The 12111-nt window shown below is 51.6% G+C and overlaps 1 protein-coding gene across 1 annotated transcript in view; it reads right to left on the reverse strand.

Annotated features, from left to right (window-relative positions):
• The window catches only part of Prex1 (phosphatidylinositol-3,4,5-trisphosphate dependent Rac exchange factor 1), a 155481-nt gene that overhangs the window by 43543 nt on the left and 99827 nt on the right, over window positions 1-12111 (reverse strand). The window contains exons 7-10 of the mRNA XM_052726692.1: window positions 9177-9310; window positions 3630-3748; window positions 2135-2284; window positions 176-323 (exon numbers count right to left, since the gene is read on the reverse strand). Coding sequence (XP_052582652.1) covers window positions 176-323; window positions 2135-2284; window positions 3630-3748; window positions 9177-9310 — 551 coding nt within the window. The remainder of the gene's footprint in view (window positions 1-175; window positions 324-2134; window positions 2285-3629; window positions 3749-9176; window positions 9311-12111) is intronic.

Raw genomic sequence — 12111 nt, forward strand, 5'->3', positions numbered from 1 at the left:
GAACCCTGCCAGCCTCGACCCTCATCTGAGCCTGCTCCACAGGCCTGGGGGGCATTAGGTGGCTGTTCAGGGAGATCCCAGGCAAGAAAAGGGCGTGTGGGGCAGGGCAGGGCTAAGCAGATGCAGGGTGAGAAGGGAAGGTGGCCAGCTGGATCGGGATGCAGAAGCCACTCACTTGCCAAGGAAGCACTTGGGCACAGTGCTCAGCTTCCGTCGGCGGTCTTTGATCAAGTTCACCTTCTTGCTCATCATCATGTGGTACAGCTTCTCCCCCTTCTCCGCAATCATGACGTACGCGTCCCGCTCCATGCCCAGCTTCAGGCCTGCATGGGGACATGATTGCCATGGGGGTACAGGAGGCAGTCAGGGGTTCTGGCATTCACGCCTGCTACCTTCACTCTAGCATAGCCATAGAGCACTTCCTGACCCCTGGTCAATGTCACACATACCTACCAGACTACTCAGAAGGACTGGGAAGGGACCCAGGTTAAGTCCCAAGATAACTGGTGGTACCTTAATTCAGAGTCAAGCTCCAAAGCCTTATCCTACCCCTCCACATTGCACACACACAGACCCACCCCTCCACGCCATCTACACAGGGCCCCATCCTTAACTCTACTCATGTTCTCTCTTGGAACCCCACCCAGACAGCAAAAGCAACATCAAATAAGTGTTTCACGGCCTCGGACACATGCCCCATGCTCCTCACTAAAAAAGCCACAATTATCTCCATTTTACAAAGGAAAAGCTGAGGCCCAGGGAACTTACGCTACCAGAATAGTATAGGTGGTAGCAAGATTTTATCCCAAGACTTTTGGTTCCATATCCTGATCGGGGCTACGACCACAGACCACAGTGTGAGCCCAGCCCTGTGTGCCCAGCCCTGAGGCTGAACTGTAGACAACACTCACTTCTAAGGACAAGGCCCCCTTGGACCACACACACCTCTTAATGACATATACCCAGCGCTAACCACAGTTCTTGATTCTAACCACAAGAGTACCGATCAACTCCACCCAGTCAGGCCAACTCCCTGCCCCTGCCCCGGTACCGACCCCACCCCAGCCCTGAGCAGTTTCAGACATTGAGCCCTTGCCCACGCAAAGGCCAAAGCCAGGAGCTTATCTGGCTCCCTGGCATTTTAATACATCCTGGCTTGATATTTAAGATGGGGAAGTGCTACCTAGAGGCCCCCCTTTCTTTAGAAACAGGCGAAGACACTGTACTGGAGACAGTGACTTGGGTGGTCTGGAATGTGCACGTAAAGGGCAGGCTTGAAGGACCATGATGACCTCCTGAATGGAGAGTGGCGATGAGGGGTTCAGGGGTGGCAGCAAGGGTGTGATTCCTCACTGGGTGAGTGGAAAGCCCGTCTACTGCTGCAAAGGGCTGGGAAGCCAAGTGGAATGGGCTCAGGGGGTGATGGAACCATGGCAAATGTGAGGTGTCTACGATGCATATAACAGCAAGGACTTCGGGTCAGCAGGATGTGCATGGGAGAAACTGAGGCCCAATTTGATCCTGGGTCAAATGAGGAGGTGGTAGGAGTTAGAAACACATGTGGAATTTGCAAGGATGGCCACATCTTGGGAGGCAGTGTCACATCCTCTGCAGCAGGAGAGTGAATCCACTGAGGCTCAGGTCATTGAAGTCATTTGTCTCAAGCACACCCAGACCCTCAAGTTCCCGGCCTGGTGAGTCCCAGACAGTAGCTCAGGGCAGAGACACAGCTTGGAGCCCACGTATCCCTGGTCTGGCACCTCAAACCCTGTGCTGTCTTTCTGTGAACCACCGTGGTTACTGTCCTGAGGGGCTCTCCACCATGCCTAATGGGCACCCTGAGGACTATCCCCCCAGATTCCCATTCAGGGACCATCAAACACAAGCTTGGGCAAGCATCTTAGCTGCAGGGGAAAGAACATGCTGTTTCCAGATGCTCTGGGTGACCAGTAAGCCACATGGGGAATGTGGTACAACCGACTGGCCCCACCAGGTCCCAACATAGTCACAGAGGTCCCCACCCATCAAAACACCTGCTATGTGTAGCTCCAACTCTTCTGCCCTAGGCACAGTCCTCGCCCTGGAAGAAGCCCATCACCCTCCCCAGCAGCCCGGGACCCGCCCAGGCACCCACTCTCGCGCTGCTCCCGCTCTCGGATCAAGGCATCCAGCCACTTCTGCTTCTCCTCTGCAGTCTTGGCCATACACACAAACCACTTGTTCTTGGCCGTGTTGTGGATCTTCCAGCCGTTGGTGACAGTGTAGCCATTGCTGTGGTAATCAGCTGGTAGGGACAAGAGGCAAACATGGTCAGTACACAGATAGCTATGCAATTCCCAACAGGCCACAAAATGATGACCACCACCAGGCCCAGGTTTGGGGAGCTAAACCGTCCCTCCCACTAAGTGTTCCCCCTGGCTTCTCTCATGGGCAAAGAAGATCTGCACAGTCCCTTCCAACACCATGGTTGTACAGGTGTTGTGACCTCTCATGTGGGCACAAACGTAGCAGCGGAAGGCAGAGATGCTTGCCCAGAGCTCAGGAGAGCAACCCTCTCTGAAAACACGACAGCAGAACAGTACTTAGGAATGTGGGATCCCACCACACCCTGAATCTAAGGAGGGGCCTGCAGGCATGTCATGGCTCAAAACCACCTTAGAACCTTCCCCAGACAGGTTCACAGAACATCTCCTGAGATGTAGCATCCCTGGTCCCAGTAGTGAATGGCGAAACTACCCTGAGCTTTGTTGCCTGCCCGTGGATTATTCATGCAGTAGACGCTATCCAACCACAGGAAGCAGCCCCGCCCAGAGCTACATGAGGCAAGAATGCATCCCAGGGTCAGCACACTGAACACAAGAGCCATGTAGAACCCAGACGGGGGACTATGACCACCTTACTATATGCACGAAAAAGCATGTACATAGCTACATGCATCTAAAGCCACATTAATATACATGAGTTTGAAAATGTCTGGCAATGGAAACTAAGGAGGTAATACTTTGTTTTTAGACAGTGTCTTACTATACATCTCTGGCTGGCCTGGAACTCACTTATGTAAACGAGACTGGTCTCAAATTCACAGAAATCCACCTGCCTCTGCCTCTCAAGTGCTGGCTTTAATGGTATGCACCATCACACCCAATAGGGTAAAAATATTTTATGCAAGGAAAAAAAAAAGGATTTCATTATAAAATGCCTACAGTGAGGGGCTGGAGAGATGGCTCAGCAGTTAAGAGCACTGGCTGCTCTTCCAGAGAACTGGGGTTCAACTCCCAGCACCCACATGGCAGTACAACTGTCTGTAACTCTAGTTCCAGAAGATCCAATGCCCTCCTCTGGCCTCCATGAGCACTGCACACATATGGCACATACAGATATGCAGACAGGCAAAACACTCATACACATAAAATAAAAATAAAATGAAAAAAAATGTAGACAGAAGTCACTTGGTGGTGGTGGTGGTGGTGGTGGGTTGCACTGTTCTCAGTTCTCATCTCCAGGGCTTTACTTGACTAGGTCCTAGTGCTTTTTTTCAGGTTACATTCAACAATACAAGAAAAATTATATGTGACACAGAGAATACCAGGGCAGGCAGGGAGGGGTTAGCAGAGAGGGGCGGGGCCCACCTGTCCCATCCTCCACATTCTCTACTTCCATGACTTCAGTGTTGATCCGACCCCTGAAGATGTACAGGGAGCCATTGATAGACTTGGTCCTCTTAGTAGATTTCTTGCTCCCAGTAACCCTGAAAGACAATGGGGAGTCAGCATCCCCTACAGGGGACAGCAACACAGAGGGGCACCCAGGGACAGAGGAGCTCTGGGCTGGAGTGAGGAACATGGTGTCTGCTGGTGGGCAGGCAACTGAGGGAGTTTCTTCTCTACTCACCGTGGTTTCTCATCTGAAAAACAGGTTAATAGCTTTGTTGACCTTACAGATCCGCTCTTCTGCTACTGGGGACCGCATGGGAGACCACCAACACCGGGCCAGCAAGCAGGAGGGGCCCACTGGTTTCTAACATGCTACCTCCCAAACTGAAACCAGGATAGAAGGACTTGGGGGAGGCAATCATCCATCCACCCATTCATCATCCATCTACCCATCCACCGCTCATCTACGATCCACTTTATCTACTATCCATTCATCCACCATCCATACAACCATCATACACACACACACACACACACACACACACTCACACCATTTATCTATCCATGATCCATCAACCATCTACTGACTTACACACCCACCCATCTACCCACCATCTATAACCAACCATTTATTAACCATCTATCTATAATCTATCCACCCATCCAAATACCATTCATCCATCCATCTACTCACGAATTCATTTATTCATCCAGCCACCTCAATAACCACCTATCCATATATTCACTCTCCCATTCATCCATGCACCCATTCATCCATCTACCTACCTTCCAATCCAACTATCCACCCCTCTCATCCATCTATTCACGCATCCATCACCCACCTACCCAGACTCATGCTTTCATTCAGGGGATTTCTGTTGCCCACACATTCATTCATTACTACAGTCTGAACATGGTACCCTTCACATTCATCTGCTGACTTCTAAGTCCTGATGTTAAGAGTTGGGGGGTGAGGCGGTTAGATCACAGAGATTAGTGGTATCATGTGAATGGGATTAGTATCTTTTACAAAAAGGCCTCAAAGAGACACCTTCCCCCCTTGCACCATGCTGGAACACAACAGAAAGCAGAAGGAAGCCTTGCTGAGCCCATCTCCTGGTACCTTGCTCTTGGACTTCTTAGGTTGCATTAAGTTGAAAAAAAAAATGTATCCTTTAAGATAACCAGTTAATGTCATTTTGTTACAGTTACCCAAACAAATTAAAATATCAAACAAAAAAAACATCTCGCAGGGCTTCCTATGGGCAGGGAATCAGGTGAGGGGCAACACATTCAATAAGTACTTGGAAATGGCTGCCAGGTGCCAGGCACTCCGCTAGGTGCTAGGCCACAGGGGTGCACATGAAATCTTGGGGAACTTGTCTTCTGTTGGGAGAGGGGCTACAGGGTACAGAAAAGAAACACCAATCACAGCAAAGGCCCTCTGAACCTCCTTGATCCACAGAGGTGAACTATCCTTACCCAGAGCCAGCTAGGACGATGGCCAGACCTCTCTACCTGAGACAAACTTCCTGCAGCTGGGTAAATGAAACAGTATGTGTGCGCAGAGTAGACCGAGGCCCCTGGACCGCAGGAGGGCCAGACCTCCCTGAGAATGCAGCTGTATGTGGGGAGACCTGGGCTCCCTGCTGCATGTGGGAGTTGAGTGGTGAGGGCTGGAGCAGCAGGGGGTGAGTGTGTCTGCCAGACTCAGGCTCCCTGAGCCTGTAATGAGGGACAGGCTGTGTAAGAGTTAGAGGAACCATGTGCTTCCTCAGGCACTGGCTGGCTGGACACTTTATTGTAAATCTACAAGCATGTGTGTATTTGCATATACAACAAAGCTCACCCTCTTGCTTCCATGTATGCATGGGTATGCATGTGTGTGCGTGTATGTACGTATTCCTGTGTGCACACCTGTGTATGCAGGTACACTGATGTATAGGAATGCATGTGTATACATATATGTATGAATATGTGCATGTTGTATATAACTACATGTGTATGCATGTTTGTGTATGCAGGTACAAAAATGCATGGGAATGCATAGATGTACAAGTGTATGGCTATGCATCAATTTGTGCATGGTTATCTGCCTGTGTGCATGAGTGTGTGTTTATGTCTGTGAGTGTGCAGGTACATTAGGCACACACACACACACACACACACACATATCCTACCAGGTCTGTGTCTCAGAGAACCCTAACTGACAGAGATTTTGATGTCACTTCTGGGAATGAGGAAGAGCTGAGGAGACAAAGGTTTGGGACAGGAATGTAGACAAGAAGACAAGTCCAACTCAGACACATGTGAGTTGTGTGCAAAATATCCAAGGGAAGCCAAACAGGAACAGTCTCCCACTTCTCACTCGTGAGCCTGGCACGTCCCAGCCACTTCACAGTGGTGCCCAGACAGGCCTGCTCACTCTGTAAAGCACACCCACAGGACAACAGTGCTTCAGCCTACATAACAGACACAGAAACAGCATTCATCCGGAGTCACAGAGGCGCAGCAGGGCCTGGGAACTTTCAACTACTATGACCCTGGCCTCTCAGAACAGAGTAGGCAGCTACGAGGCCTCAGTTTCCCCTTCTGTAATTGAAAGGGCTGACTTTTAGAATTTCCCCTTCTCCTTTGGTGGCAAGAGCACTCTATGTCAGACCGTTCCACCCACATCCCAGACGGGGACCAAGAGAGCCAGCAGCTGCCAAGCCACATCATATGCTTCCTGCAGCCACTCCAGTCAGTCAGGCTCCATCCACCAGCACCTGACCCTGCCCTCACGCACCCAGACTTCTGGCTGTTAATCTAGAGGCTGGACACCAGCCTGGTGCCTGGCCCTCTCAGGAGACAGATGTGCCCTTTCCCATGGGCCAGTTCCCTCTGTCACTAGGGAGTGAGCAGCCTTCAGAGAGCTTAGGGTGGACACAGAAAAGCCAGAGACAGGCCCTGCAGGAGCCAAGATGGGGGCAATAAGTGTTCTTCCTAGGGTAGGTGACACGGAGGAAGAAGGACATGGCAAGCAAGCCAGGGGCTGGGCAAGCACAGCCAGCAGCTGGGAGCTGTCCACAGAGTGCTAAAGGGACACTCTGTTTCCCAAAGCCTAGTGCTCTGGGGAAAGTGCCTGCCTCTAACAGCCAGGACAGGGAAGGGCTGGAGGTGACATTTCACAGCAGCCTTAGGACTGTCAAAGGAGGCCTCTGGGGGTGACCCCAGCAAGACAGGAGACATGAGACAGCAAGAGAGATCCTTACAGAGCAAGCAGGAGAACACCTGGAGGAAAGGTAGGCTGAACGTGTCTACACTTGGGAGATGACACAATGGGAGGCCGAAGCCTGTGGCAAGAAGAACCAACCCCCACAACAGGAAGGATGGACAATACAAACCTCTGTGCCCTGGGGCTGGCCACAGGTGGCACCAAGAACCAAAGGAGTGAGTGTGGGGTCCACAGGGATGGCAGCAGCCACCAGCCCCAACTTCATGCACCAGGCACTTATCACCCTCACCTCCACAAAGACCCTGTGAGGTACATTCAGCAGAGTCCACTGTTTTACAGACAAGGAAACTGAGGCACAGGCAGGAGAAAATGTGTAGATGGAGAAGTGGCCAAACTCTGAACCAAACATCAGAGGACAGACATGGCCCGTTACAGAAGAGGAGACTGAGACCACACAATCACGTGGAAGGGGCACTCAGCCCGTGGCCAGCTTTCCCACCCAGCCTTAGGAGCTGGGAACAGACAAGGAAACTGGACACTGACGCTCTGAGACAACAAAGCCACAATGGTGTGAGTCCACTCCAGCCTTGGCCAGACAAAGGCATGAAGAAGCCTCTGGAAGGTTACTGTTTCACTCCTGGGACAACTCAACAGGAAATAGAATTTAAGCAGGGGACATTGACTGCTAAGATTACCCAAGGCATGGCCGGGCGGTGGTGGCGCACGCCTTTAATCCCAGCACTCGGGAGGCAGAGGCAGGCGGATCTCTGTGAGTTCGAGGCCAGCCTGGTCTCCAAAGCGAGTACCAAGAAAGGCGCAAAGCTACACAGAGAAACCCTGTCTCGAAAAACCAAAAAAAAAAAAAAAAAAAAAAAAAAAGATTACCCAAGGCCTACTGAGCAACAATACCACAGGCAGGCATCCTCTGTCCATCACCCTCTCCCCATCACTCATCCAAGGTGCATTTGGTGAGCCAGTCATACCCCCTTCAACACCACAGTCAACACCTTGGCAACCATCAACCCAACCCAACCTTCCACACACATGCGGCCCAGCTAACCATCACCCACCAAGCCTTGACCTCCCCATACCTACCCTACTAGCGAACCATCCAGTTACCTACCCAGCCACCCGCAAACCTGATGCTCAGACCCCACTCCATCATCTATCCCCACAAACCTGCACCTGCCTCCACAGCCACCACCAGCTCAACACCCATACCTGCCAACTCCCCAGTGCACACTGGAGCCAACCACCTCCGAAGCTCTAACCACTCGGCCACCAATCCTGCACTCCTTTTCTCTGCTCACTTCCCTTTTCACATCCAGCCTTGTCTACGCCCTCATCCCCAGGCTCAACAAATTCTCCATCCATTTCTTTATCCCCTCCAACCTCCCTCTTCTAGCCCCTCCCTCATCCCCAGGCTCAAGAGGTTCCTCACCCACTCCCTCCTTTATTCAACATCCCCTCCCTCCTCCTTCATCTCCAGGCCCAACAGATCCCTCATCACCGTCTTCCTCCCTCATCCTTTCCACCCTCAGCCGTTCACACACTGGCCACATTCCTTTCCTCTCCCCCCTTCCTCACTATCCATTCACCAGCCAAGCCTCCAGCTGTCTCTCCATCCTTCTTCCTGCTGTCCCCCACACCCCACTTGACACTCCAAACCACACACAAGTATGTCGCCTGTCCACTCACTCCTGGGCCCCACAGAGGACAAGGGGCTTGGTGAGGGATGTGAAGATGCTGATGAGCCGTTCTTTCCTCCCCTGGCCCAGCAGTGAGAGCTTTCTCCTTTCCCTCTCTGCACCCCAGGACCTCAGACTCTCAGGATGCTGGTGAGCTTCCACAATCATTCAGAGCTGTTTGATGCAGTGTTCCCAGGTCACAAGGGAAACAAGACTGGGACCCACTGTGACATAAAGCTAATACACAAACCACTTCAAAGACTGAATATTAAAACACATGGCAAAACATGTCCTTATTACTTTTCAAAACTTGTTTATAGTTATGTATGATCATAATTAAATATAACATGTGAGCATCTTAGGTTGAATTCACTACTAAGCTCCAGTTCACCTGTTTTTTTTAATTTTTCTTTAATGTAGTTACTAGAAAATTTAAATTAGCATATTCAGCTTATAGTATACATTGGTTTAGAATAACTCCCTAAATACTCAGAAGAAAAAGCTACGCCCAGAGAGAGATGTGACAAGCCCTAGGTGTCACCTAGAGAAAGGGTGCACTTACCACAGGCCTGCCCCAGCAGATCACTTGGGCAGCCTGGCCCAGCCCCAGCAGCTCACCTGGATTTCCGCTTACAGTAGACAAGCAGGTTGTCAAAGAGGAAGAAGGCCCTCTCCTGGATGTTGCCTGCAGAGATCTTCAGCAGAGTGCCCTGAAGGAGCAGCTGGGTGCAGATGTCCGTGAGGTTAGAGCCCTGGGGATAGAGGGCAGGAATGAGCAGAAGAACACACCTGCTTTCGCTCCTTTCTTCGGTGCACAGGACAAAAGCTACTCAAGGGAGAAAGGGCTGATTTCTGCTCCATAGTTCAAGGTCACAGTCCATCATGGCGGGGTGGTCATGACAGCAGGAGCTTGAAGCGGCTGGTTGCATCACATCCACAACCAGGAAGCAGAGATGTTGTAGAATATTAGTTGAAGATGCGTTACATTCGTTTGTGCTGTGAAACCCCTGCTTAATGATGCAAAGACGTTTTGCACTCTTTTATGTTGCATTTGTTTAACTCTGTGAAGCTGTGTTACTGTGCCTGTCGAAAACACCTGATGGTCTAATAAAAAGCTGAACAGCCAATGGAAAGGACAGACAGGGCTGACAGGCAGAGAAAATAAATAGAAGGAGAAAAAGAGAAGAGGGAGGAGCAAGAAAAGGAGGAGAGGAAGATGTCGGGGGCCAACCACCCAGCCACACAACCACCCAGCCAGCCACGGAATAAGAAGGAAAGAAAAGATACACAGAAATAGAGAAAGTTGAAAGTCTAGAGGTAAATAGTAGACAGGATAATTCAAGAAAAGCTGGCAAAAAAAAAAAAAAAACAAGCCAAGCTAAAGCTGGGCATTCATAATAAAGAATAAATCTCTATGTATTTATTTGGGAGTTGGGTGGCCCCTAAATTAGAGTTTAAAAAAAAAAACCCACGACCAACTACACAGAGAGCCATGAATACATGCTGCTGTTTAGCTCTCTTTCCCCATCTGTATAGTCCAGGGCCCCAGCCAGAGAATGGGCCTGCCACAGCTAAGATAGACCTTCCCACATCCATTAATGTAACCAAGATGACCCTTAAAGGCATGCCCAGAGGCTAAACCTGGAGGCTTGTCTCCTAGGTGACTCCAGACCCTGTCAAACTGACACCACCAGCCATCGAGCACCCTTGCCTCCACACTCCGAAATCCCTATCGGCCCCCACAGCAAATCTCTCAGCAGACGGAAAGTCAACACAATCTGATGGACGGCTGTGTGGGCCAGGGACATCACTGGACTGCATGTCCTTTTACAGGAGACACTTAGGGATGCAGGGAGCCAACACACCAACTTATGTGGCTAATGGCAGGCCCAGAGATCAGCATCTGGTCCTACGGGGGTTGGGTTTTGTCTGAGTGTCCTTTGCCTGTCATCTATTTGCAGTCTGGCTTGTCAAGTCTTCCCTACAAGAGCAGCACTTCTGTAAGGACAAGGCCATTTTTATCAAGCACATGTGGTGAGGTTTCCAGCACCTAGCAACCTTCCCCAGGGTGCAGCAGGCGCTCAACAGATGCCCTGTGGGAACCGTCATGGCAGGACTATGGGAGTGCTAGGTCCACTGAAGGCTGTGGGCACAGAGGGGAATAATAGCCTCTGGCATCAATAGGGCTGTGGGATGAGAGGCCCATGTTGGTGCGGCCAACACAGAGGGTGTGCATGAGGATGACTGAGCAGTGTCAGATTTGGGGCAGAGAATTAAGGAAAGGTGTTTAGGAGGGGCAAACACGGGAACTAGGGCACGCCGGCTAGCAGGAGTCCCCAGAGCCAGCACCTAGTGGGTCTGTGTGGAGTCCTGCAAGGGCTAGGCCCAGACACACAGATCCAAAGAGCTGAGGAAAGGGAGCTGGACAGAACCATGGCAAGTACAGAACACCGGCTGAGGCAGCCCAAGTCCTCGCTCCCCTCAGCACATCTTGGGGAGGGAGTTTCGCAGGCACTGGCTGCCTGACCAATGAACTACGTTTCCCAGCTTCTTGAGCGCCAAGCATGGTCAAGCGACCTAACCATGCCAAGCAGCAGGGGATGCGTCACTACCTTCCAGCCTCTCCCCTCCCTTCTTCATCTCTTTCCACGGGTAAAGGACAGCCACCACTGGGGTTAGGAAAAGACACTGGTGGCAGACACGGCCAAGGCATAGGAAGGAAACAGCCCCACTGGATCACAGCCACCTACCCAGCCTGGGTGGCTACTGGCCACACATCCCCCCATGCACTGCCCAGGAGCTGCAAGGTGCGCCGCTTGGTGCTGCCCCCCACCCCACGGCCCCATGGCAGCCAGTATATGCCAGTGTGTGCCTAGATGCTCCAGGGAGCTCAGGACAGTAGCCTGTGACACAGCGGAAAGGCTGTCATGTGACCTGTGCTTCAGGCAAAGCCATGTGCAGCCCCCACAGCCAAAGGAGCCGGATGCCAGGTCGGCTGCCTCATCTTGCCCACTGAATACACAACCTACCCACTCAGGCCAGCGACTGAACCTCCCTGCCCAGGAAGCCAGGGGGAGGGGGGCACACTCTGCTGCCACCACAGAAAACCAGACCCTCCTGTGGCAGCCCCTCTCCCACACAAGTGGGAACCTTTTCTCTCCCACCTTCTAACTTGATCGAGGCCAAACCTTAAAGCCCATTCCAAAGTCCATCTGCAAGGGAGTCTGGGAGCTGGGCTCTCACGGAGAAGATGGCCAGTGAAGGAAAAGTGCAGGGGACATGTCACCCGCATTCTCTGAACAAAGCCCCAGTCTTCTCTGCAGCTGGGCCCTCAACCCGGGGTTGGGGAGTACAAGAAAAGAATACTAAATCCCAGACATCCAGGGCCACCCAGGGCCTGGCGGGGGAGGGGGGAGGTGGTCCAGACAGCAACGTCTGTCCCAGGACCTTTCATCTAGGCTCTTAATCTCTCACTCCAGCTCAGCTGGCCTTTTCTATTCAGTTGTATTTTTCCGTTGTCTTTCTATAGACACAGAGGAAACTTTCAATAAGG

Source organism: Peromyscus californicus, unplaced genomic scaffold (genome assembly GCF_007827085.1).
Source record: "Peromyscus californicus insignis strain IS unplaced genomic scaffold, ASM782708v3 Scaffold_7__1_contigs__length_154581171, whole genome shotgun sequence".
NCBI lineage: Eukaryota > Metazoa > Chordata > Mammalia > Rodentia > Cricetidae > Peromyscus > Peromyscus californicus.